This window comes from Poecilia formosa, unplaced genomic scaffold, assembly GCF_000485575.1.
Source record: "Poecilia formosa unplaced genomic scaffold, Poecilia_formosa-5.1.2 Scaffold212, whole genome shotgun sequence".
Classification (NCBI taxonomy): domain Eukaryota; kingdom Metazoa; phylum Chordata; class Actinopteri; order Cyprinodontiformes; family Poeciliidae; genus Poecilia; species Poecilia formosa.
This window is the reverse complement of record NW_006800151.1, coordinates 1,115,654-1,142,353: the sequence shown is the minus strand read 5'-3', so window position 1 is coordinate 1,142,353 and position 26,700 is coordinate 1,115,654. Positions and strand designations below refer to the sequence as shown.

Below are 26,700 nucleotides of genomic sequence, written 5' to 3'. Positions count from 1 at the left end.
GCCACTGTGAACTCCTGTAAGGTCTGGGTTTAAATGGAGGAGGGGATGGATGGCCCCATGCCCTGCAAAGCAGAACAGAAATCTTAACAAAGTGGGTGGGATTTTTTTTTTTTGTCTTTTTGGAGGTGATGGGGGGTGGAGGAGTTTTGCTCTCCTTCAAGAAGACAGATGGATGTGACGCCCAATAGGCGTTCAGAAATATTGTGCAGCGACCAACCAGATCCGCTTGAAATAGAAATAAAATGCCACACGACTTAGTCGCACAGGTTGTCACTCTGCAGAGAAGGGAACCACGAAATGTGAGGCGATCGCATCATTTATGAGATAATTCACACGGGATTAGACTGCGGATTTCACTCGGATTATACTTCTGTTTAAAGTACACAGCAGAAACTCCTGCAGCTTGTGCGTCCAGCGACTCGGAGGCACTGATTGAAAAACGGAGCAACGACGGGAACTTTGAAGTCAGTAAAAGTGTGTTTTCATAAGTGGGTACGTGCGGGGCGGGAGGAGGGCCGGGTGGGCATGTCGGGTCGGAGTGGAGGAGCGCCCCGGGGATGCAGCAACCTCAGCCTGCAGCCCCTCCGAGCCACCGTCCCGTTCCAGCTCCAGAGAGGCTCCGCTCCCCTGTGCAGAGAGCCCAAAGCGGGTAAATACACGCAGCAGGCGGGGGTCACTTCCACGCACCGCAGAGACACTACAGCTCGTTTTCAGTTGCTTTATAAATGTGACATTTCTGCTTCGCAATTGCAAAACGGAACCTTCATATTTTTGCATGATTAGGAAATATGTTTACTTTCCATGTAACTAAAGCAATTAATGACAACAAGCAGAGTTTAGTTAGTAGTTAGACAAAAAACAAGAATCGATGTATTCGAAGAAACACCGATCATTTGTGATGTCATCAAACACGTATGCATAGAAGGAAGATATTATCTTAAATAAACAATGACTTAAAAACATTAAAGCAATTAGGAAAGGTGACCCTGATGTGTTCTATATGAGACAAGTGGGGCTGAAACGGTTAACTGATTATTGAAATAATCAATTAATAATAACTTAGTAAAGACGCTGAAATTAAAATGAAAACTTCCCGTCACACACACGCAGGTATATATATCCTGAATTATTGTATCTTTTAACAAGAAGAAAATGCATATTAGAGAAAACTAATTTTCCGCAGCAAAATAGGTTTGATATATATCAGTGTTTACAAATTAGTTTTTCGTTTTAAATCCAAATGATTGATTAATCATCAGTGTAAACAATCAAATAATCACTGAAATAATTGTTAGTTGCAAGCTTTCTCTACACTGTAAAAACACAAAATCTTACCAAGAAATTTTGGTTTAGTTTAGTGCAAATGTCTTAGTGCACTTGAAATAAGACAAAATTAACTTATGAGTAACTTTACAGGAAGACATAGCAGCTTGTTTTAAGTAAATAATTCCTTAGTATTGATGAAAAAGTACCAGCTCCATTGGCGAATTAAGACTTTTTTAAAATCAATATTAACAAATTATTGACTCAAACCAAGCTCCTATGTTTTGCTGAAGAGTTTCCTATAAGTTAGTTTTATCTTATTTCAAGTGCACTAAGATATTTGCATTAAAACATGGACCAGAATTACTTGGGAAAAGTTGGTATTTTTGCAGTGTTTGATTGACGGAAAGGGGAAAATGTCCCATTCTTGTCATAATCCTAACAGGAGGAGCTTCAGTTTCACTTGGCTTGTTGGCTTAAAATTAGATTTTCAACACTCTCTGAGAAAGCTATGTCAACAAAAGGAGGTTACTAACCCTGAAACATAACTTTCCTCTCATGACGTTATTTGGACACTCGAATGCCCCTTTGCACTGTGACCTGCTGGAGTTATCAACGCTAACACAGCAGCAGCAGCAGCAGCTCTTTTAAAGGCCTCTTTGTTTCCCTCAGAGTTCCTGTTATTTTAACTAGGTCCATGAAACTCACATCTGCATGTTATTTATTCTTTCTGTCTCCACAGTAAAAGACAGCATAATGTGGATTTGCTTACAGGTTGGTGGGAAATAACCTGTCAGCTTGTGGTGAGAGTCTTAAAATACCAGAATAAAGTCGTAGTAAACACGTCAGTATCAGATTATTAACAGTAGCAGGAGTGTTACTGATAATAATCTGATACTAATATTAGCAGATTAAGTATTTCCTTTTTTGTAAAACTGATACCAAAGTACAACTTCATAAAAAGCTCAACGTTCCTCTGTTTATCGCAGCTGTAAAACTGCTTTTTCATGGCGGAGTTCTCGTAATATCACGACTTTATTCCCATACTATTACAACCTTAACCTTGCAATGTTATAGTTTTATTCTTGTAGTTTTATGAATTTATTCTTGTAAAGTTATCTCTTTAAAAACCCCTCAAACATTTTCCACACGAAGAACAGAACGTTCAGTCCGTTACAGTTTTATGTTTTCATGCTTGATGTTTATTTATTTTGCGATAATCATCTGAACACAGTCGTGGTAAATTCAGTCTAATTTAATTTGGTGTGGGTCGCCTTATTTTTTTTAATTGAACCGAATTCTGCAGCATATCTACATGTTAAGATTGTCAAAGTCAAGCTAGCATACCTGACCTACTTCTCTCTCTCTCACAATTAAAAAAAAAACTAAAACCTTTTCCTGACCTTGTTATCTAGTTGTTGCAGAGTTGATAATTAGTAGCAAATCACTCCATCCCTTTTTCTTTTATGTATCACTCATGCATTTAAGATTTAGCGCGTTATGTTGACAATTTGACAGTAAAACCAGTGGTAGCAACTTTTTGGATTTGGGGATCTTTGTTTTACCACTGTATGTGCTGTACAATGGCTACTGGAAAAGACAAGTATTTTGCTGTTCGCTTACCACCCAGAAACCATTTGCTATGTTCTTGTTGGTTGTGCAGGAGGCGCCACTTTTGCTTTTCAAGTATGTATGGTTGTATAATTGCGTTTCTGTTTGTAGTCATTTTCATGTGCGAATGTAAATATTGAGTTTGGGGGCGTGGCCAGCTGCAGATCATTTGGATGTAAAGTGACAAGATGCCCTAAAATAGCTAACTTTCGAAATAGAACCGAACAAACTAAAATCTCATTATTTAAGAATAATTTATAAAAAAATGTAATGAAGGTTTTGCATAGATCAAAAACTTATCCTAGCCTGTTAAAAGAAGGTTTTAAAATAAAATTAAACATGGACGCTTCTAGCAAAAAATAAAAATAACAGGTATTTTTATTTTAAGTAAAACAGGCTGAATACAGATGAAAATCCTCTTTCCACAGTCATGCACCACTTCGTGTTCATCCGTCACCAACTGAAACTTCGTCACTCATTTATGGTTTATGTTTTTTTATGTTTCCAAAGTTGATAAAACCACCGCTCGCCCGCCGAGGCCCACAATCCGCCGAACTCTTTCTCTGGATACGATCGTCGGACCGTATCTGCAGGGCCAGTGGCCCAGAGAGGCAGAGGCCACTGGGGCCACCTGCATCAACGACAAAGCCACTCAGGTAAACTCCATTTTACCCTGAAACCCTCCAATTAGCAACCAGGTTTCAGCACAAGTGCTGAGGGATTAGGGCAAATTGAAACTTGGGGTATTTTAAGATTTAATCTGTGGAAAAGCTGGATTTTTCTCACTAATGTTCCTTTGGGTTCCCATAGTTTACAGTGTTGGCGGCCATCTTGTTTTATGGTTTCTGTTTATTTGCAGTTTCTGTTTATTTGGACTTCAGGTCAAATCCTCAATGCAATATTAGGACCAAGCTGTGATTAAAAAAATAAATCTCAAGATTAAAGTAATAATATTGAAGGAATAAAGTTGTAATATTACCAGAATAAAGTTGTAAGTTTATGAGAACTTGAGAACAAATTAGTGTAAAATTATTATCAGTGGGTGGATTTTAATCTGTTTTGAAGAAAGAATCACATGAACTGATCTTAATAACTCCAAAAGCTTTTTTCTCATTAAATCAAGCTTTTTCTCTGAATTTAAATACTTTTTTTGGTAAAATATTATGAATGTATTTTCATAATTAATCAACATTTCTCATAGACTAAAACACTGTAGTTAGACTTACAGAAAGGATGATTGAAATAAAAGCCACTTTTTGAAAATATTTTCTGTAATTTAGTTTTTAGAATAGAAAGACACAGTATTAGGACTATACTAAGAAAAAATAACAAATTTAAAAAATAAAATGATGAGAATAAATAAAAATACAAGAATAATGTCATAATTTTACTAGAATAAAGTCATCAGAATATTACCAGAATAAAATCAATAATATTATGAGAATAAAGTCAAGAAAATTACTAAAATCAAGTAAAAATATTACTAGAATAAAGTCATAATGTTACTAGAATAAAGTCAGTAATATAGCAAGAATAAAGTCTCAACATGCTGTATTCTCATAACATTCTGACTTTATTCCCATAATTTTATTTTTTAATTTCTTATTGTGGCCCTAATACTCTGTCGTAGATGAGAAAGCAACCAAAAACAAAGTAAATAAATCAATTAAAATCTGATCTGTGATGAAAAATGTAATGTTTTTGTCCGTCTTGCTGGTTTCCTGCCCGGAGCTGAACGTGTCTGATCAGATGAAACCTGCTGCAGAACGCCGCGGCTCCAGGCTCTGTTGGTGAAACCCAGAGATCTGCAGGTGTCTGGGCTCCAGTTTGATGCAGCGGCTGGAAAGCAGCCAACTGGAAATAGTCGTTTTTGTTCTTCCTCAAACTGCTGCTTCCCCTCCGCCGCCCCTCCACTGTATCTGGTGCACAAAGACGTAGCATCATCTTCGCCCTGGCTGCTGACACAGTTTAAGGCCCGCATGAACCCGCTTTGCCTGCATTGTGAGGGAACGACCCCTCCTGACCTCGCCCCATCCCCCCGGCTCCCCACCAGCCCTCTGCTTTACGTCAGACGGCTTTACAGCCCTGTGATTACACTAAACTAACCAGAAATATCACTAACATGCACTGATACGTGTTAAAACACTAGAAAAGAGTCGGAACTTCTGCATATTTCTGCAAATATTTGGCTAATTATGAGTGAAATCTTTGTAAAAGTGCAAAATAAACTAATTTTTTACCAATTTAGAGACACTTTATTTATGAATGATTAAAGCCCAGCAGCCTATTTAGGTCATTGTAACCTTAGACGGACAATGCAAAACTCTTTACATGTGTTTCCCATTCGTTCATTCACACACACGCACGCACGCACGCACGCACACACACACACACACACAAACACACACACGCTGAAGGCAGCGTAAACGAGTTCAGATTTCCACATGTGGAGGGAATTTCAACCGAAAAGTTTGTCATCAAAACTATAATGTTAGCTAAATATTGCATTGTTTCACTGCAAAAACATAAAGTTTTTTGGTCTAATTTAGTTAAAATATCTGATTAAACTTGAAATAAGACAAAACTAACTTACATGCAACTCTCCAGCCAGAAATAGGAGCATGTTTTAAGCCAACACTTTCTTAATGTTGATGTAAAAGTCCAGCAGTTTTTCATCAAATTGATCCACAACACTGTAAAAACACAAAATCTTACTCAGTATTTTTGGTTTAGCTTCTAGCACAAATATTTTAGTTTGAAAATAAGACAAAACTAACTTAATAATGTTTTAGGAAGCTATAGAGGCTTGTTGAAAGTAAGTAATTCCTTACTATTGCTGAAAATGTAAAGATTATTTATAGAGGTGCACTGATTGCAGTTTTCTGGCTGATCGCCAATTACCAATATTTTAAAAAGCTTAAGCTGCCGATTCCGATTTTGGCCGATACCAATTTGTTTTGTCTGAAATGTTGCTCAATATAGCAAGGAAGTTGTGGAGTTGGCAACAGTGGGGTCACTATTGTTAATATGGAGACATGACTTGATGTCTGTCAGTCAAACTTTTCTCACCGGAGACTAAAAGAGGACACTTTACACATTTGCCAAGTTAGATAAGATAGTTGGATAAGATCGGCTTCATATGTAAAAACCGGCCGATCACCGATCTCCCAAAATTAAGGAAATCGGCACCGATAAATCGGTGCACCCCTAATTATTTACCTCATAACAAGACATTTTTCCCATGTTATAAGTGAAATTATCTAACAATAGAACTATAATTATTTACCTAAAACAAACTCTGATATTTTGCTAAATGTTACTCATAAGTTAGTTTTGTCTTATTTCAGGTGTACTAATATATTTGGACTAAATTAGACTTGGTAACGTTTTGTTTTTTTGCAGTGCTCTATCAAACCTGAAGTTGGAAAGCTGGTTATTTGTTGCCCATTTTAAGGCCTTGTAGTCATAAACTCCTTTTTATTTAGATCTAAATCATTTGAGAACCTAATAAAATCATTTTGATCACAGAGCTTCAGATGTAAGTCGCTGCTCTGCTCCGTTTAGATGAAACATTAGCCATGCAGGCCACATTCTCGTCTACATTTTCAGTCTTTTTATAGGTTGGTGTCCCATGATGCCCTGCTCATGTTATGGGAAGGGTGGGATGTTGGATCTGGATGATTACATGGAGGACGGGGGGCGGTTTGGAAGCTGTAACTTTATTCCCGTGTCACTGAATGACTCACCCATGCTGTATTCTGACCTATTTAGCCTGCTGGACATGATATGCGTTTTTTCCTGCAGGCGGAAACTTTTCTGTGGCGTTTTGAAGGTGATACTTTGAGATGAGGTTGTATTTCTGAGGGAAAGGAAGTTAGCTGATGAGCATAATGGAGCCCACAGAGTGGGCCGGGTTGTTTGGGAACCGGATCGATGAGAAACCAAAGCTTTAGCGTAGCCGGTCCAACCCAGAACCCGGTCGGGATGGACGTCCAGAACCAGCAGCTCAGAGGGATCGACCAGGCTGCAGCTGGCAAACGATCAAAAGTGAATGTGAAGAAATCGGTATGGAGGGTGACTGAAAAAGAAGAAGTGAAACTTTAATGTTTGCTTGTTTTTGGGGAAAATAAGGTTAGCATGTGAGTTTAAGTGCAACGAGGCGACGAGTTTGTGTTTGGTTGTGAGGTTTGGAGTTTCTCATCTGTTTGTCTTACCAAGTATCTTTGGTCTAGTTTCTACTCAAAATGTCTCAGTGCACTTGACTTAAGTAAATAATTAGATAATATTGTCTAAAAATGACTAGTTCTAGCAGATTTTTCCCATATTAAAAGTGAAATAATCTGCCAGTGTACAAAAATGTTTGTAGTAGAAACTAGACTAAAAATACTTGGTAAAATTTTGTTTTTCTGCAGTGAAGGTGCAAAGATGCAAAACCTGACCAAGTATTTTTGGTCTAGTTTCTAGTTCAAATATATTGGACACTTAAACTAAATTATAACTAACTTTTTAGCAAGATAAAGGATTTTTTTCCAAGTAAACAATTCTTTAATATTGATGAAAAAATACTACCTTTACTTATAACAAATAGATTTTCATGAGGGAAATAATCTTCCATTGGATGTAGCACTTTTTCATGGATATTAAGGAATTATATACTAAAAAAAGTATCCTATATCTTGCTAAAAGTCTGTTTTGTTTAAGTACACTTTATATAAGATATTTACACTAGAAACTGGACAAAAATGCTTGGTATGATTTTGTGTTTTTGCAGCTCACAATGTCTTTTTGTCAATTTCATTGCAAAAACACAAAATCTTACCAAGCATTTTTTTTTAGTTTCTAGTGCAAATATCTTAGTAAACTTGAATTAAGACAAAACTACTTTAAAAGTAACTTTTCAAGAAGGTTTAGATGCTTGTTTTAAGTCAGTAAGTCCTTCATATTGTTTAAAAAGTAGCAGTTCCATTGGTAGATTATTCCACTTATAAAAGACATTTTCCCTTCATATTAGTGAATTAATCTGCCAGTGGAACTAGACCTGGGTTGCTAGGTAACGGGCTGTGCTTGGCTGTGGTTGCTAGGTAACGAGGCCAGCGGAACGTAATATTTTTCTTCAATATTAAGGAATTCTTGACTTAAAACAAACTCCTGCAGCTTCCTAAAAAGTTACTTGGAAGTTGGTTTTGTCTCACCGACAACACTGGGTAAGGTTTTGTGTTTTTGCAGTGCGTGTTTGTGAAAGCGGGGCTGTTTTTGCAGCTCATAGTGGTTTCTTGTCACTTTCCTCTGTACGGCTGTTGTGTGACAGGTGTGTGAGGCAGCTGTGGGTCTCAGCGTCTCCCAAAGGCGTAGAGCTGGTGGCCGTTTGCTGGCTCAGCAGAAAACGTAGAGTTCCTCTCAGAGGTCAAACCTGCTGACCCCTGCTTTGATCCGCGCTATCCCCCCTCAAGAGTGTGAGAGACGACACACTGGACTCTTTGTTCATCTGACTGTGTGTGTTTTTAAAGACTCCGTGTTCCTGGACAGAGGAGACCCGGGGAAGGAGGAGTGTGGGTGGGCACAAGCGCTCAGCGTCTTGGGGAAGTGCAGAGCACTTGAAGGAGGCAAGTACTTAACTAATAAAGTTTAAAACAGCCCTTTTCACGCTTTTAACCTGAAATATTAACGGCACCCGAGGGGAAAGTCGTAACCCTTCCCTTTCAGAGTCAGTCAAACTGGATCCTAAATCAGTTTGATCTCCTTTCTGCCCTCAGGTGGCCAAACTGAGGCACCATCTGCAGAAACGCTCCAGGAACGCTCCTCCCTCTGCAGGATATGAGCTCCTCCACGGCGCGTTGCCGGCAGGACAGGCGGCAGGTGTCACTCAGGTGCGTTATTATTACAAAATGTATGTTAGTTTATGTTTAAGCACAAATGTATTCAGAATGAGCTGTTTTAGAGCCTCCTGTTCCTTTAAATCCAAGTAACCTGCAGCTGGCCATGCCCCCAATTAAACGTTTATCGTTTGCATGTGAAAATGACTACAAACAGATGCCCAATTATAGAACAGTAGATCTTTGAAAAGCAGAAGTGGAGCCGCCTGCACAACCACCAAGAATGCAGTAAGTGGTTTCTGGATGTTAAGTCAGCAATAAACAAAATACAGCGGTAAAACCAGCTGATCAAACGTGCTGGAGCTCCGCTTGGGTTGCTAGGTAACAGGCTGGACTTCAGAAGTTTTCAAACTGGTAATTTTCCACACACAAAAAACATGAACTTATTGCCAAAAAACATTGACTTTACATGAAAATTGATTTTAAAAATAATTTATAAATGTTTTATTATATTGTTAGAGATCCAGGTGTCATTATCTATCTGTAACAAACTTCTTGGTTGAATGAAAATTATCTTAGATCTTTGAGTACAAATAATTTTGGGCTTGACTGTAGATAAATATAGCTCTGGTTATAAATTTACAGTCAGTTAGCATGGGCATGAATGTTATCTATATTAGTCTTGGAATTTATTTGCTGCAATGCTTTATGCAAAATTCACATTTTTCCTATTTTCGTACTTCCATTTGGATCTCAACTGCTTCTAAAAACAATCCAAACGGTTAAAATAAAAACCCAGCTGTTTTATGGCAGTAAGTTAATGTTATTTTGGTGTCTGGAAATGAACCATTTCAAAAACCTTCTGATTGTTAAGTCACATTCTGTGGGCACTGTGCTGTAACCTAGCAACCCCAGCGGAGTTCCATCCGTTATCTAGCAACACAAACGGAACTCCTGCATGTTTGGTGTTTTACCGCTGTATGCGCTGTGCAATGGCCGCTGGAAAAGACAAGTGTTTGCAGCCATTTTCACTGTGAGTGTAAATGTTGAGTTGGGGGGCATCGTGATCAGCAGCAGTTTATTTAGATTTAAAGTAAGAAGACGCCCTAAAACTGGTCAAAACAATGGTATAATTGGTCACATTTAACCGTTTTTCTGCAGACAGTTCCCATGATGCCTCTGAACAGGCTCGCACCGCGGCTGAGACGGAGCGTTGAGGGTCTCAGCTTGGAGCTGGAGGAAGTCTTTGTGTCTGAGAAACCGGACGATGAGCATGAGGTCGGCCCACCGAGTTACGCTTTGAGTTTTAAATATCTAAAATGCTGCCAGATTGGTGGCGTATTGTTTTTTACATTAAAGCAGTTACAAAGAGAAATTATAAACTGCTGCTGGGCAATTTACTCAACAGGTCGTTGCTAGGTAACCAAAGGGCGAGTGAGTTTGTGAGTTGCTAGGTAACCAAAGGGCGAGTGAGTGAGTGTGTTGCTAGGTAACCAAAGGGCGAGTGAGTGAGTGTGTTGCTAGGTAACCAAAGGGCGAGTGAGTGAGTGTGTTGCTAGGTAACCAAAGGGTGAGTGAGTGAGTTGATTCCACCAACACGTCTTAGCTAGCAGTGAAAACTGAGCGGCTAAAGTCTTTCCTCTGCCTAAATCTCCCAGAATGCTGTGCGGTATATTGAATATTCTGTCAGATATATTTTCTTTTGATATTTATCATGTCTATCGCGATATATATTACTGATTTATTGTCCAGGTCTTAAAGCAACAATACTATTGTAACTTCAGTTTATTGTCCAGTAAAATTTGTTACAGTGACAGCTTTACTCTTGTGTGTATTATTTATAATAATGTGAAACTGTTAGTGTTTAAGTTAATTCGGCTGAACATTCCAGATCTTGGATATCCCAGACGGCCACAGAGCTCCTGTCCCGGCTCAGAGATGCAGCAGCGGCTCTCAGAGTGAACCGTCTCCATCCCTCCCGTCTCCCTCCCTGTCTCCATGTCCGCTCGACTCCTCACTCCCGTCCGGTTCCCCATGCCACCTGAACGCATCACGATTGTCCCCCTCCCCGCCGCCGTGCCCCATGTTGGACCCAGGTTGGACTTTAGACTGTTTTCAGAGCATAACGCTGAATTATCAGTTTTCAGTTCATGTGTTTAGTGATGTGTGTGTGTGTGTGTCTGTGCAGAGCCTGCGGAGTGTGAAGGGTTGTGCTCCTCTTCATCAGCGTCACTTCCTTCGTTTGCACTGGAAGCTCCTCTTCAGCAGCCCTGCTCCTCTTCGCCCCGTCCAAACAAAACCTACTCCTTCCAGCGCGTCCCGCCAGAAGGCTGCGAGCGAGTTCGAGTTTGTGAGGAAGCAATGTGAGTTTTAGTTGCTCTAGTAACTAATATATAAATATTGAAGGACCACAAAGGTCTGTTGTAAACAGAGTTGAGTTGTAACTAGTTACTTTTACTCAGTTCAACTTCTTTGAAAAAAAATTACTTTTAGGAGTATTTTTATGCTGTTCTTTTTACTTTTACTTGAGTAATTTTATTATGAAGTATTTCTACTCTTACTTAATTAAAATTTCTTGATTTTCTATCCACTGAATGAAAAACAAACATGTTTTAACCAAAAAATTTACCAGACACAGACACACACCTGCAGTTCTTGTTGAAAGAAATTGACTTGGATAATTTTATTTTGACTGATTTTGTTTTTTTTATTAATATATTAATATATTATATTAATTCATTTTCATCTTTAAAATGCCAAAATTTACATTTAACTTTACATTCTCGTCTATATATAATTTGTGAAAAGATCAATCTCCTGCACCTGTTCTCTGAGTTATGGCCGACTGAAAAAAATGCACCGCTCCCGACCAAAAACAACCAATCAGAGCCAGGAGGAGGGTCTTAGCGCTGTCAGTCAATCTCATGTACTCGCTGCTAAATGTGATAATGGCAGAGAAACAACTTAATGTTTATCCACCATTAACGGAGGCCATGTTAGCTAGATTTATCATTCACAACATGCTATGCTAGCAGAAGCATACCAGAGAGCAAAGAAGGTGATTGACAGCTCTAAGACCCGCCTCCTGGCTCTGATTGGTTGTTTCACTTTTTTCACAGATTATCTTTCTCATCCCATACTGTCATAACATAGTGACAATTTCAACAAATATGTCAAAAACATTTATAATTTTTTAATCAAAGTGAGACACCGCAGCTTTAACCAAAGACGTTCATAACTTAACTTGAAGTGTTTAAAATGATTCTTGATGTATTTTAGCATTGATTCTGCATCCTCTTTTAATCTTTTTATTTCCAGATCTGCCTGTCCAGATGAGCAGCTCCTCCAGCCCTCCTGCCCAGACCCTAATAAAGTCAACTTTACCCCCCATGGAGGCTCCGCTTTCTGCCCGGTCAGCCTCCTGAAGCCCCTGCTGCCCTCCATGGACCTCCTGTTTCGCGGCCTGTCCGTGTCGCCCGTCACTGGCTGCTCGGGTCAGGCCTCCCCCACCAGGCACCTGGGCATGCAGTAGGCGGAAATCTTAACGCCGTCTCTCAGGACTACACAACAATGCACTGCCAGAACCTGGAACATTTGCTAACGTTTTGATGCAGACTGACGATTACGTGTCTCATTGCTGTGGGCATCTTTACCATTTCACCCTGTGCGACTGTAAACATTCGTTGCTGCCATATTTCAGGATAATGTGACCTAAAGTTCTGTTTGTTTGTTGGCTATTTCTACCTGAAGGATCTTTTTTTGTTTGTTTGTTATTTTTGAACTTGACAAAGATGATTTAAGCTAGGAAAACATGTTTTTATATTGTCATTTTCAGGTTTTGGTTTCGTGTTTTTAATTTCCCAGGACTTTGTTATTTTTCATGTCAAGTAAGTGGATTTACTTTCAGAAAGCCAGGCACCTACACCACATGTAAACAGCTGTTATAGGCATTAACTTGAAAACAATTATGTGGTGAATTTCTATGCTAAATGTGTTGATTAAAAATATATTTTAATACTACCCCCCTTCTTTTCTACAGATGCTAGGATAGATTATATTTATTTTCTTACTTTTTTAAGGATTTACTGCTATATTTATGTTTGCAATTTTACAAGTAGGACTGGAAGTTTTGATTTACTTGCCTAAAACTTACATAATTATAATACAGCTGATTTGTGGAGGATTTTTACGTTCTCAGTTACTCAAAAATAAGGTTTTGATGGCTTAAGCTTTATTAACAAAAACAATTGATGTGGTAGGAGAACCAAAACTTGAAACCATAACTACTGATCACCTTTTAAAACAAGGTCAATATTGCTTTTTCTTTTTCTTTTTTTTTTTAAATCTTTTTCAAAGTGTAGCAGTAAATAGTGTGGAAAACACAGGTTTTTGTCCACATCTATTAAAACTGAAATCAAATTTTATTCTAGACTGTGTAAATTGGTTTGGATTATTAAATGTAGTGTTGAATAAAATGCAACAGTACTGTGCTGCATGTATTAATTGTTTTTAGATTTTAAAAAAAATTGGTAAATATCAGTAGAGTATGTGTGTGTGGAATGTGTTAAATATTAAATGAACCACTGAGGTACCCATTGAATGATAATTATTTTTTCAAAACTAGTTTTATTTCGAACAAAGAACATTGCAGAAAAAAAATCTTGTACATACAACACAATAAGTAATATTAAACAAGATAATGAATAATATAAAATAAAACCGCAAAAAATCAACTGCATTTGTGACACTCAAAGAATCTCACAATATAAAAACAATAGATGCCTTTAAAATAAATAAATAAAATACTTATCTTCTTTAAATTCAGACAACTATCATTATTATTGTGCTGCTGTTTTCGACATAGACATAATATAAGACAGACATAATATATATAATATAATATATTATGTCTATGGTTTTCGACACGTGGATTTGCGGTTTGTATTGTGATTGGCTCATAGTGGAGCTTTAATACTTACATGGACCAATGAAATCAATCCACATCACGACACGACAAAAAGGAACGCTACCAATTCAAGAAGCCCTCCTTTTCAATCTTAGCTGTCCTCATTTGCTGCCTGTGTGGAAATCATTATCGCCGCTTACTGTTATCATTAATAATAATACTTGAAATTGTTTTCACGCTAAAGTAGCCAATTTGATCATACTTGAATAAATCTACAAGCTCTGACTGTAATAAATATTTATTTCTTGAAGACTTAAGAACTCAGGCTAAAATTATAACGCGCCGGGGTCCATTTTGGTTTTTTTTTTAATCATCTAAATATAAGCTATTACTCAATGAAAACACTAACTGCTACTGCACTGATGGTTTAATATTGTAAAAGGGAAAATATTCGGGTTAATTAATGTGTAAACAAAAAATAATGTCGTGATATTTAGCCGATCTGCTGCACTTGACAGTGTGAAAAAACTGACTGTTTGACGCTTTGGTAATTACCAGCCACTGTGCGGCAGAAATCCCAGGAAAAACTTTTATCCTTGGGATAAAACAGAAATTCAACACCGGCAGTTCCGGGGGGTTCTTCCCAGCGGGTATAGTGGAGCGGGACGCCGGCGTGAGGGGAGTGGGGAGCGGAGCGGTGTCGGTGAACCTGCCCGGGGTAGTGGAGGACAGCATGGCTGCGGGAAAGGGCGCAGGGAAGCCCGTCTCACTGTGGGACAATTTGCGGATACGCTTCATCGTTTGTTTCTTCGGAGTCTTCGTGTGTTATTTTTATTACGGAATACTGCAGGAGACAATGTAAGTAACTAACAGTTCATCTGAAGTAACTGTTTAACAAACTGTGCCTAATGTTTTAAATTGAGTAAAGATTGGGACAGTTATTAATTAGCTGATTTAAACTGAATTCAAAAAGTTTCAAACCAAGAAAAACATCTTTTTTTTTTTACTGATTGAATTTTATTTTTGCATAACTTTGCCTGCTTTTTCTTAAATAGCACACATATTTGTTGGATTGTGTGATTTGAGATGTTTCTAAAAGCTTATTTTTATGCTATTTAAACATAATGTAGCTAAATTTGTGAATTTATGTATTTTGTGCCACTAATCAACTTCCGGAATATTTATTTTTTATTAAATTCCCTGATTTTTAAACCATTTCATGCGAAATTCATGAAGGTGTTCCTTGGGTATGAAATATTTTTAACTGAATGCCTTTTTCTGGCTCTACCAGGTTATGTGTCCTGACCAAATTCAACCTTTGAGTTTGAAAATTGGTATTAATTAAATCACATTACAGGCAGAAATTATTATAAGTTCAGACAGATTTTAGACCACAGTTGTCATTTTTACTTTCTAGAAGTGCATTCAAAATGGGGGTTTAAGTATTTAAGTATTTATCCAAGGATTAATCAGATCTTATCTGGGTTCACATAATAATCAATGTTTGTAATAAATGTTTGTATTAGCAATTAGATATTGCTAAAATCACTATTTTTTTTAATTGCCATGATTACAACCTCAAACCTGCAGCTGGTAAAATGTGTTTTTAATGAAAAATGGAGAAGTAATCTGCGGCCTGTATGACTTGCAGCACTCGAGGTAATTATGGCGGGGAGAAGTTTACTTTTGCACGGACGCTGGTCTTTATCCAGTGCATCATCAACAGTGTTTTTGCAAAGATCTGTAAGTACCTGCACGAACTGCAACTTTTCACACTAAAACGCAAGAAATCAGTAATTTTTCTCTCTCTCTCTCAAACAGTGATCCAGTGTTTTGAAAGCTCCAAAGTGGATCACACCAAGAGCTGGCTCTATGGCCTGTGTTCCCTCTCCTATCTGGGAGCAATGGTTTCCAGTAACTCCGCCCTCCTATATGTCAACTATCCCACACAGGTGAATCTCCATTAAAATTGACTGGAATCAGGAACCGATTTTAGTATGAAACATGTTTTTATTGTATCTTAAAGTGGGATTTTTATTGTTTTAGGTGTTGGGGAAATCCTGCAAACCCATACCAGGTATTTTGAAATGCATTAAATTCATAATAAATAACAGATCATTTTGTGCTTCTCAACTTGCTGCTTTAAGTTTAGCACCTAGTTGCATTTAGGGAAGTAATTTCTGTATGCAGTGACACGTTCTTGAACGCTTGTGGTCGGAAAATAAATAAAAAAAAACTGTGGTTGCAAACACTTCAGTACTTATGAAGTGAGTTGCTGTGTACATGTTGTTGGTCACTGCAAAGGAAGTGCAACATCTGGCATTTAATGATTATGTAAAACTCAAGTTTTAAAATACTTTGAGGTTTATTTAGGAGCATGTAAACATCTAAATGTTTTAAAACTTAAATAAACCTAATTAGGATTGGTAGCACATTTTTAAGATGTTTAAATATTTAATAAATCCACACATGATGGACTTCCATCCTAAAATTAAGGCCTTAAAATGTCAAATTTGTTTGAAAAAATTGTATATTGACCTTAAATACAGTCATCTTACATTTTGTCGTGGCAGGACGATTAAATGTAGATTTTTTTTCTTGTGAGACGTTCCTGTACAGATGGATGGAAGAGGTTTAGGGCCGCTGGAAAAAAAAGGAAAAAGAATTGACTTTTTGATTTTTACCTCAGTAATTTGACTTTCTTTGAAGAATTTTGACTTTTTTAAAATACAGAATTTTTAATGTGTTTTAAAGCAGAAATTTGAGGTTTTTTTCCTGCATATTTTTTTCCTTTTTTGACTTAAAAATTTTACTTGTATTTTTTCTCATAAATTTGAATCTTTCTTCATAAATCTGACTTTAATCTCAGAACTCTGAAAAATTCCCAATCATCTTATTTTTATTTTTCCAGTCGCCATAATCTTGTTCCTTATAAACGTAATTTCAGTCCAGTGTTGTATAATTATTCCAACGTGGAGAAAGATCGTTTTAAATAAATTTTTAAAAAGCATTTGTGTATTTCTAGCAGAACTGACTTTGTAGCTTCACCTTTTGACACATTGGTCCGTTTGTTTTGCTCTCAGGAATGACACGTTTTTGGTGAAAATGAAATCCTTTGTGTTTGTTGCAGTTATGATCCTTGGCGTAACGATACTGAGGAAGAAATATCCTCTGGCGAAGTATCTGTGTGTGCTGCTGATCGTCGGTGGCGTCGCTTTGTTTCTCTACAAACCCAACAAAGCCGCCGCTGCCGCCGTGGCAGACGACCACATCTTCGGCTTCGGGGAGATCCTGCTGGTGCGTAAACGCAGCGATCCCGTCGTCTGAGTTTGATTTCTCCTGTCTGTTCTGCTCATCACGCCTGCTTCGGTCCCAGCTGGTGTCCCTGACGTTGGATGGACTCACCGGCGTCGCCCAGGATCACATGAGGGCCCGCTTCCAGACCGGCGCCAACCACATGATGCTGAACATCAACATGTGGTCCACGCTCGTTCTGGGCCTGGGTGAGTCGGTGGCGCTCTCTGCCAAACGAGACAAATATTCAGCCTGGAGCTTTTCACAGATTTATTATCCGTCCTGCTGTCGGGGAGAAACGCATGAATGAGCAGAATCACCTGGTTCTGGTCCAAACAGCGGCTCATTTAACGTGACGCCGTCTGTCACTGTGTAACATTTCGCCATCAATATTCGTTCCTTTGTTTCTTTGTTGCTGCTCAAAATGGACATTTATATAAACAAAAAGCACAAACTGGCTTCATTTCATGCATAAAATGTAAAAAATGTTGTGTTGCACTTCAAAAACACAAAAACCTACCTAATATTTTTTCTCAGTTTTTAGTGCAAGTATCTTAGTACACTTAAAATAAGACAAAACTAACTCAGAAGTGAGTTTTCAGCAATATGTAATTCTTTAACGTTAACAAAGAGATTATTTCACTTATAAAACAACATTTTTCCATGTTATAAGTGAAATAATTTGCCACAATATTAAAGAAACGTATGAAAATATGTGAAATATGAAAAATGTGTTGCATCTATTCTTAAAAACTGTTCAGTCTATATACTCGCTTATTAAAAATCTTGAAGATGATTCAGTTTAACTAGAACGACAACAAACTGATTACCAAAGAGCTACTGTGTCCAAAGCGCGGTCCGAGGGCCATGTGAGGCTGTCTGAAGGATTTTCTGTGACCCAAATGGATTAGATCTGGCCTGCAAGTGTTGGTGTTTGGTGCAGATGAAGACATTTTCAACTTTTTTACAGATAAAATAAAATAGATTTCCATTTATTAATAAGGTTTTTCCATTCATCTTAGTTTTGGAGCAACTTGAACCACAAACTTTGGAAAAACACGTCGTTTTTCTCATAGGAAAACAATCAACCCCAAAGATTTAGGAGCTGTAAGACCTTTCTGTATTTACAGTAACATACACATCTGTTTTCTAAACTGTTTAATTTGTTATTGAGCATCTAAAGGTAAAAAATAATGCAGCAAAAAATTTGTTTTAAAAAAATGTACAAGTGCTTTCAACTTAAAGTTTGGACACCACTGAGCTACTGGATCATATGAAGGATTGTGGTTGTAGATTAAGAATGAGGGCATGAAATGAGTAGGAAACACTATTTATTATAAAATATGCTTCTATTTATTCTGGTTCAGCTGTAAAAATGCAACATTTCATCCACTTGTCCAAACTGATCTCACTTCTCCTTGTTGTTGTGGAGTGAAGCCACCAGGGGGCGCTGTTCACTCAGTTTAACCTGAGAACGTTTTGGATGAAAATGTGAAAAATTCCTAAAATTGATCAAAAATAAATATTCTCTTTGATTAACAACATTGATTTGTTTTTTCTGTGTCACACTATTTCACTTTTATTTGTTTGTATTATTTTGAATACATGCAACTCAACCTGTGAAATCTGATCCTCTGTATTAATATTTTGTTTGTAAGCTGATGTCTGTCTCTTCCCTCAGCCGTTTTGTGGACCGGAGAGGTTTGGCGCTTCCTGAGTTTTGCAGAGGAATATCCCAGCATTTTCTACAACATCCTTCTGTTTGGACTGACGAGTGCTTTGGGCCAGGTGAGTCTGTCGCTTTAACACTGAGCCTCAGCATGGGAACCTTGGAGGAAAGATGGAGGGAAAAGATGGTTTAAAAAATGTAAAATCGTAAATTTTATTCAGTATTTTTTAATCTGTTTCTCAGCCATTAACAGTAAATATGTTAAATTAACTTAGTAGGCATAGGAGGGGAGAGTAAAAGTATTACTGAAGTGTAAGTGGCTCAACTTCACCATGTTTTTACTCAAGTAAAAGTAAAAAGTCCAAGGAAGTATTCAAGAGAAAAAAAGTATTTGGTAAAAAGTAACCAAAGTACTGAGTAACTGATCAAATCAGCAATCATTTAATATTTAAAAATTACATCATATATGGACCAAAATATGAAGTTAAGTGGAAATTTTTGTATTTTAACAACCAAAATGACAATAATTCATATAAGTAACAAAACAAATCAGGCAAAAGAGACATTTTCCAAATCAGTTTCTATCAATAAAAAAACTTATTAAACTTTAATTAAAACTGCAGGTTTGGTGATTTTTTTTTGGTTAAAAAAATGTTTGTTTTTCATTCATTGGGTAGAAAATCCAGACATTTTACTGAAGTAAAAGTAGAGATAGTTAATAATAAAATTACCTAAGTAAAAGCAAAAAGTACAAAGTAGCAAAAATACTCCTAAAAGTACATAAAACAAAAAGTTACTAAAGTAAATGTAAATAATTACTACCCAACTCCGGGAATTCAGGAAAAAAATATTTTCTATTTTCATCTTTCAGTCAAATTTATCAAGTTGCTTTGCTCCTCAAACTAAAAATGGAAAAGTTGTTCTCAAGACAGAAGGAAGCATCCAGTTAATATTTTACATTTAATGTAAAAATATTACATTCTCCTATCAAACTAGAGGATTGTGGTGGAACATTTTTTATCTGGTCATATTTTCAACAAGCCCTGGTAAAAATGTTCTACTACAGAACATTTTTAATCAGAAGGCATGAGGTTCGCCTTCTGATTGCAATAATTACTGAGTAGTTCATAAAAGAGAGGAAAAAATTAAATGTTTCTTCCTGTGGGTTTGTAAAGAGGTTCCCCTGCCACTGGGGGGCGATGGCATGAACAGTAATAATGTCGTTTTCTGCAGACTTTTATCTTCATGACGGTTGTTTACTTCGGGCCGCTGACCTGCTCCATCGTCACCACAACCAGGAAGTTCTTCACCATCCTCGGTTCCGTCATTTTGTTTGGGAACGTCATGACCGACATGCAGTGGATCGGCACCATCCTGGTCTTCCTGGGTAAAAGTCCAACTTAATTAAATGCTGTAGTTGTTTTATTTGTTGAAACAAAATATCACCATTACAGGTTTTAATCTTTGCTTTTCTTGCTTTAGGTCTCGGATTGGATGCTAAATTTGGAAAATCCCCCAAGAAGCACTAAGAAGCAGAAGAGCAGCGAAGAAAATGGGATGGACTGTAACCAGAAGATTATTTGTACAGAACTCATTACGTGTGCCTGTGATTTAATACAGGATCGCAGTTTACAGCTCTTAATACGCTGAAGACGCATATCTCACCATGTATGAAGCCAGACTGAATTACGAGCTACAATTTTAAAGTTAAGACCAAAACCAACGCTGAACTAAACGAGGCCTCTAGCATTAAATCTGTTTTGTTTTTACAGATTGAGGCTTGAATATGTGTCCAATTCTTTGAAAAAAAAATATATAAACGGTCGTCTGCAGCTTGATGTTGTCCTATATTACTACTCAAGTGATTTTATTTTATACAACATGAAATAACTTGCCATAAAAAGGGAATTAAATTTCATTGATCCCGTCTTTATTTCTATCTGTGAAATTTCTTTGACGTAAACATTAATTTTATTTTTTACTCTCATAAGCTGAGCTGTATTTAATATTCAGTTGAAAAGCGAATTATCGCTGTAAAAACCAAACAAACAATCAACTCATTTGTTTTAATGGAGTGTTAATGAATGCCCTGAAATGTGCAGGTTTTCTTCAGCCTACTTAAACACTGCAAAAACACAAAATCTTACCGGGATTTTTGGTCTTGTTTTTGTGAAAGAAAACAAAAAAACAAGACAAAACTAACTGAGAAGTAACTTTTCAGAAAGATACAAGAGGTTAATTTAAGTAAATTAATTAATATTGATGAAAAAAAAAGTACCAGTTATAAGTGAAATGTTATTTTTTCCCCATATTATAAATTAAAATGTATTGTTCCAGTGGCAGATTATTTCACTTATAATTAGTACTTTTTCCATCAGCGTTAAGGAATGATTTAATTAAAACAATGTGCTACTGAAAACTTAGTTTTATCTTATTTTAAGTGTAAAATACTTGTCAATTTCAAAAATACTTTTTAAAATGTTCTAACTCATTAATTAAAATTCTTCAGCGTTATTGCAGATTGTGATGATGGGAAAGACCTCCTGTAGCAGTCTGTATTACAGCAAATATGACGAAGCCTCTGATTGAAGACACTGTTTTTCTAAGACATATTACTAAAAATACATAAACTAATTTTTCCCTGGAATCACGTCAGTTGGGCCGATGAAACCAAAGTGTGTGAATGTAATAAACAGAAACCCAAACACAACATACCAGCACAAATAACTCATGCTAACCTTTGGTGGGAGTGGAGGTGTGATGGTTTGACCTGGATACTGAAGCACAGCCACAAATCTGCTTTTTTATGTAATCTGGGTTTACTCAAATGATGAAAAAGTGGAAAATGATCAAAAATCTACAAGGACAGTGGAAGTTTTTTCAGTTTAATCCAATTCATTAGACCCAGAGTTGTCAACATTCATAGGTTGAGAACAAATGATAATTATGTGGAGTTTTATGTCAATTATTATGAAATTTGTTATGAACAAGATACAGAAAGTGGATTAAATTAACCAAAGCTGGTTAATTAAAGTATAAGGTCAGATAAAGGTTATTTCTATTCTGTTCTGTATCATATACAGTCATATTCATTAAATTAAAATACATGTTATGATTATGCTTGTTTGCCTTTTGAAAATAAACTTTCTGTATTAAAGATGCTTTTTATTAGTCTGATGTAATGTTTTAACGTTAAATGTCGCGTTTTTAGTTGATGTTGATGTAATTAACAGAAAAAAGCCTTCAAAACATCAGTTTGTTACTGCAATGTTTTGCTCACTGAATAGCATTGTGGGGGTCTTGTGTCTCTTCGTTTTGGGTTAAAATCGGCCGGTTGGCCACAATTTTTGCCTGTTTAAAAATCTGCTTAAACGCTCTGGATAGTGTTAATTTAATAATATGAAATAATTTAGGATTCACTCTATGAAAGTAGGATGAAAATTAGAAGCGATTCGCGGAGAATTTATTCGTATTTTTAAGGTCAAGATTTGTCAGGAAATTTGCGAAGCATCTTTCTGATTCCTCATCGACCTTCTTCCGCCTGACGGGCGATTAAAGTGAGGACAGTTGTAGCATTTCTTCACATAAGCGGTTGTTTTTTCGAGAAAAAGCGGACTTTTCAGACGTCAAAATGCTTCTTACAATCCGCAAGCAACTCAGAAGCCATCCTGCTGTAAGTACCAAGAGCTTATCTGTAGTATTGAATCATTTTTGGGGGATTTGTGATAAAACGGGATCTTTTCCGAATTTTTGTGGCTAACTTAGCTTAGCAGGCTTGATGTCGGGCGACACTGGTTTTGTATCTCCCAATGTGTGCAGTTCGGAATGTAAATGTTTAAAACAAACTGGTAAGAAATTAAGCTTTTAGACTTTAAGATACAAAGAAGATAAACGACACAAAGAAAGGGTAGTTAATGGTTAACCAAAACGAAAACTAGATGTGACGATGTACTTTCCTGACGGCTACTTTTGTTAGCTTGAATTCTTCCCCATTTAGTCATCCTGTCAAAGAGGCCATGTTGTATTATTATTGTTGGTTTAATCTCTGTTTAAAATATTGAAGGTGCTTGAAAATATTCCAATTGGCTAGGGCATTTTTTCAGTATTTTCTTATGTCATTTTTTTGTTTTGTTTAATTAAAGCCAGTTAATTCTGAAGTTTAAATAAAATTGAGTCTTTGTTGGCAAAGTTGACTTTGAAATTTTTGTAAATTACCAAAGTTACAGTTTGACAGAGACACCTAATAGAAATAACTTAAGTACCTGAGTTTGCCAGAATCGAGTCCCATTCATGACCCATTGATTTTAATTTATTGTATGTTTTGTCTGTTTTTTGTCTTATTAGAATCTAAATTTCTTTTGTCATTGTAAAAGAAAGCACAAAAATATTTAAATAAACGTAGTTGAAATAAGCAGGATGTTAGTTCTTCTAAACTGTATTTGTTTAATTTATCCAGAAGAAACGTTGTGTTTGGTAGGGAACTGTGATTGAGAATATTTTTGGTTTATGCAGATCATTGTTACCAATAGACAAAGTTTAATCTCCGAGTTTCTGGCCTGTTGTCAAAACACTGACGACCTTCCTGTTTGTGCAGGTTGCTGTTATGGCATCTAAGGAAAGCTCTGGTTTAACTTTCAGTCTGTTTTTCTTACAGCTGATTCCCCTTTTCTTCTTCATTGGTGGCGGGGCGGCCATGTCCTTGATGTACCTGGCTCGTCTGGGCCTGAGAAACCCCGACGTTTCGTAAGCACCGCTGATGAAAAATGCATGTCTGTGACCTACTGTGGCCTTTTCTGTAAACCTATTCCTGTTCTGTCCCTCAGCTGGGATCGCAAGAACAACCCAGAGCCTTGGAACAAACTGAGTCCAAACTACCAGTACAAGGTGTGTGTGTGTCATGTAAATAAAAATACACTCCTCCAGTGGTTTTTCCACCACATGATACAGCTGACACTTTGGAAAAACAGTGTTAGTGGTTTTATCAGGGCTTAGTGTGTTGATCTGTGGATAAGTCTTTCTGATGGATTGATGAAAGCACATAATCTAGTTAACGCTGACCAAATCTGATGAACTTAACCTCAAGCTTGATCTAAAAATGAAGAAATATTTCAAATTAACACAAGTAATGCGCTGGAGCTAAAATGTGTCTCTCTTCCCAGTTCTTCACAGTGAACATGGACTACAGCAAACTGAAGAAGGATCGCCCAGACTTCTAAAGTTCCCGTCTGCTGGAGTAAAAAGCACAACCATCGGCAAAGCCGCACAGTTTGGTCTCATCTTGACCTTCCTGCATCCAGGAATCTGAACAATGCAGAAGCTAAATCCGCACAGCTCACGTTTCAGTTTCTTCATTGCATTCCTGGCTGCTTCTTGTTGATTTCTCATTTTCAATAAAGTAAAGGAGCATTTCCTCCTTCATACAGAGCACTTCATCTTGTTTTTTGTTTGTTTTTTTTGTGCACATTGTTTCACGCGTTTGCATTGCTGCATCACTTCTACACCACCCTACATGGTTTGTTTACATTTGCTTTTACTATATTCGCTCTGCTTTCACTACAATTCACCTTTGACCCTGCTGCTGTTCACAGCATTCTTGGCTGCCACCCAGGAACCCCGGGCATGTCTGTCCTTGTTTCAACAGATGGCGCCCTCTGGTGGCAAAAACAGTCCATTTCTAAGACTTTTTCTACTCTTCTGCTGTTGTCAGAAATTTCAGCAGATGTATATTTTTTTAAGTTAAAACAGAAACTGTTCTTCCTTTTGCAAATCTGAGTGAATTTGTCGCACACTGCGGGAGATCTCAGGACTTTTTGGAGACGTTTCTGATAAAAGAGCGTTATCGCCTTGAGGCAGATGAGTTTGTAAATGTCACCGGGTCGTGCTGTTCCATCTGCAGCGTGGAGATGCGACAAGGATGAGCAGCCAGTGCTGTGCAGAAAATGTCAAGGAGAACTTCATATTTGAATAGAGGCCTGCGTCTGAATCTTAACCACCCTCTCTGTACCTGGAGTCTTTCACACTCGAACATTTTAACTTTGGGAAAAGTAAGGGATTCATTTCTGCCTCAGAATGTGATTATTTTGAGACTTTGTTGATTGAAATTACATTCCAGGAACTGATATGAGCTCAGTTTCTTGAGAAGGGAAGAAATATTCTTAAAATATCCTAATTTATTTAAGTGAACAACAAAGAAGGTAAATGTGACTCATTCATGCAAGTAATTTAATATTGAGATGAGTTTTAAGAGAAAAAGCTGTTTACATTTTTGTACCTAAACCTTTTTTTTAACTTTCTAATAAATTCATAACACTGAATATTTCTGGTCGTGTTTGTAGGTAATTCTTGCTTGTGAACATATGTGGCGTCTATTATGCATCAGTGAGTTAACTTTTATTTTTAACCCACCAACTGCTCAGGTTCACGGGGATATGTAAAGTATTTACAGTTCACGTGATTTGCAGCAAAAAGAAGAAAAAACATCTTTAAGCATGTGAGTATTTCTTATGCAATGCCTTACACACTTGAAGTGATGTTTTGTAAAGATATTAGAAATGATTTTCTTTTACAGCAGCAAATTCTGAAACATTTTATCATTTTATTCTGATCAAATACACACTACCTACAGAGTGTAATTTGATTTGCTTTAATATCATTTCAGTGCTTAAATACTACAATTTGGGCATAATCATGTATATTTTTTTTATATTAAAACTTGACCAGCTTTTTTAACAAATACTTTTTTTTTAAAGAAATTTATTGGATTTCTTTTACTTTTATTTTTTACAAAATCACCACAAATATTGGCATCTGTGCAATTAAAATTTGTAGATTTAATTTTTTCTGATTGTACAATATTTAGTATTTTAACCTTGGAAAAGGTTGGAGTGAATTTATTTTTCTCTCTAACCGTGACACAACACAGCATGTGGATGAGGTCCAGTGGTTTTTATGGAGACTTTGTGACTCCAAGATGTGTGGAACAACATTTAAACTTTAAGATTAGAGATTATTTATGTGTTACATTATATTTAAACCCCAGGGAAACAAGAAGTTATTAATAATGATAAATGTTATAGTTCCTGTTGGAATTATTAGGACCGATAATCAAACCACCAGGGGGCTCCCAAGAGCACCAATCACCATTATAAAGTTTACATATTTAAATTTTTTATATATTTTTTTATTTGTTTTATATATATTTAAAATAACATTGAATCATGCAAACTAAATACTGTTACATGTGGGAAAAGAATTCGTTATCCGTTTATAGTTACAAACTATGATTTTGACAAGATATCAAATTTGTTTACTGTAAATTTAATACTTGTCAACTGATGTTACTTTCAAATAATTAAAATAATTTGGCACATTAAATACCACTCTGCATATCAAAATCCAAATATATATATGTATTCTTAGTTTATAAGGTTAAAATCAATAGCTATAATAACACTAGCATGATGTAAGCTAATTATAAACTATGCTAATGATAGTAGGTGCATTAGACACATAAAGTAACTTAGGAATTATGAAGCGTCTGGTGTTGACATGTTGGTATGTGGGGCCCCAAATGAAAAACTGCTTAAGGCCACAAAAAGGCTTGGACTGGCCCTGGTGATAATAAACCTAAAAACGGAAAATAATTGTTTTTTTAACTTTGCGTTTTATCTCACTAAGTTAATTAACAACCATAATAAGTTATGTTTTTAAAAAATTATAAGAGAAAAAGCTACTGCAATAAATTCTTTATTAATTTTAAATTATTCTAAACATTCTATAAACATTCAAATCAGTGTCAGTTTACCAGAAACTATTTTAAATTCCTAAATCTATTTGGATTGTGCAGATTTTTTTTTTTTTATCCATTTGAAACAATAATTGCTTTGTTAGCACCATGACCCATTTTTACTGTCTGAACAGTTTCCCAAATCATCAGCTTTTGACCGACAGCTCAGGGCTGGAGAGTTCAAACTGCTTCATCGCAGGGAAATCTCAGAGGAATCTACCTGATCGCAACTGTGGAGCCAAATTGGCCTGCAACTTTAACCCCCTCCTGCTGACCCCTGACTCGTTTGGAGTCACTCTGCAAAAAGAAACAGGGAAAAAAGAAAGAAATGTGAGAGAAAATAAAGTGAAGAAACACA

General features: G+C 36.6%; 3 protein-coding genes across 4 annotated transcripts; all 3 read left to right on the top strand.

Moving 5' to 3' along the window:
* Window positions 1-21: 21 nt before the first annotated feature.
* LOC103148793 (protein FAM117A-like) lies at window positions 22-13,179 on the top strand. 2 transcript variants are annotated; one of them, XM_007567728.2, is made up of 8 exons: window positions 22-649; window positions 3,385-3,530; window positions 8,382-8,477; window positions 8,628-8,741; window positions 9,849-9,965; window positions 10,579-10,783; window positions 10,876-11,050; window positions 12,006-13,179. In XM_007567728.2, exons 1-8 carry the CDS (start codon window positions 526-528, stop codon window positions 12,217-12,219), a joined length of 1,191 nt encoding a protein of 396 aa, XP_007567790.1. In that variant the 5' UTR covers window positions 22-525; the 3' UTR covers window positions 12,220-13,179. The 2 variants fall into 2 exon arrangements, with proteins under 2 accessions (XP_007567790.1, XP_007567791.1); XM_007567729.2 differs by lacking the exons at window positions 22-649; window positions 3,385-3,530 and adding an exon at window positions 6,189-6,939.
* A 760-nt stretch (window positions 13,180-13,939) lies between these two features.
* slc35b1 (solute carrier family 35 member B1) lies at window positions 13,940-20,596 on the top strand. Its single transcript, XM_007567727.2, has 9 exons — window positions 13,940-14,451; window positions 15,245-15,336; window positions 15,415-15,545; window positions 15,640-15,670; window positions 16,724-16,890; window positions 16,970-17,096; window positions 18,569-18,675; window positions 19,790-19,943; window positions 20,039-20,596. The coding sequence occupies exons 1-9, from the start codon at window positions 14,327-14,329 to the stop codon at window positions 20,083-20,085; spliced, it is 981 nt and encodes a 326-aa protein (XP_007567789.1). The 5' UTR covers window positions 13,940-14,326; the 3' UTR covers window positions 20,086-20,596.
* A 1,350-nt stretch (window positions 20,597-21,946) lies between these two features.
* LOC103148790 (cytochrome c oxidase subunit NDUFA4-like) lies at window positions 21,947-23,983 on the top strand. The gene is made up of 4 exons (XM_007567725.2): window positions 21,947-22,229; window positions 23,211-23,299; window positions 23,380-23,440; window positions 23,716-23,983. Exons 1-4 carry the CDS (start codon window positions 22,188-22,190, stop codon window positions 23,770-23,772), a joined length of 249 nt encoding a protein of 82 aa, XP_007567787.1. The 5' UTR covers window positions 21,947-22,187; the 3' UTR covers window positions 23,773-23,983.
* The last annotated feature ends 2,717 nt before the right edge of the window (window positions 23,984-26,700 follow it).

Coding starts and splice junctions, on each gene's coding strand:
- LOC103148793 (XM_007567728.2), top strand. CDS start 526: ATGTCGGGTCGGAGTGGAGGAGCGCCCCGGGGATGCAGCAACCTCAGC. Junction 650..3,384: donor GTGCAGAGAGCCCAAAGCGG/GTAAATACACGC, acceptor ATGTTTCCAAAG/TTGATAAAACCACCGCTCGC. Junction 9,966..10,578: donor AACCGGACGATGAGCATGAG/GTCGGCCCACCG, acceptor TGAACATTCCAG/ATCTTGGATATCCCAGACGG.
- slc35b1 (XM_007567727.2), top strand. CDS start 14,327: ATGGCTGCGGGAAAGGGCGCAGGGAAGCCCGTCTCACTGTGGGACAAT. Junction 14,452..15,244: donor GGAATACTGCAGGAGACAAT/GTAAGTAACTAA, acceptor TATGACTTGCAG/CACTCGAGGTAATTATGGCG. Junction 15,546..15,639: donor ATGTCAACTATCCCACACAG/GTGAATCTCCAT, acceptor TTATTGTTTTAG/GTGTTGGGGAAATCCTGCAA.
- LOC103148790 (XM_007567725.2), top strand. CDS start 22,188: ATGCTTCTTACAATCCGCAAGCAACTCAGAAGCCATCCTGCT. Junction 22,230..23,210: donor AACTCAGAAGCCATCCTGCT/GTAAGTACCAAG, acceptor TTTTTCTTACAG/CTGATTCCCCTTTTCTTCTT. Junction 23,441..23,715: donor GTCCAAACTACCAGTACAAG/GTGTGTGTGTGT, acceptor CTCTCTTCCCAG/TTCTTCACAGTGAACATGGA.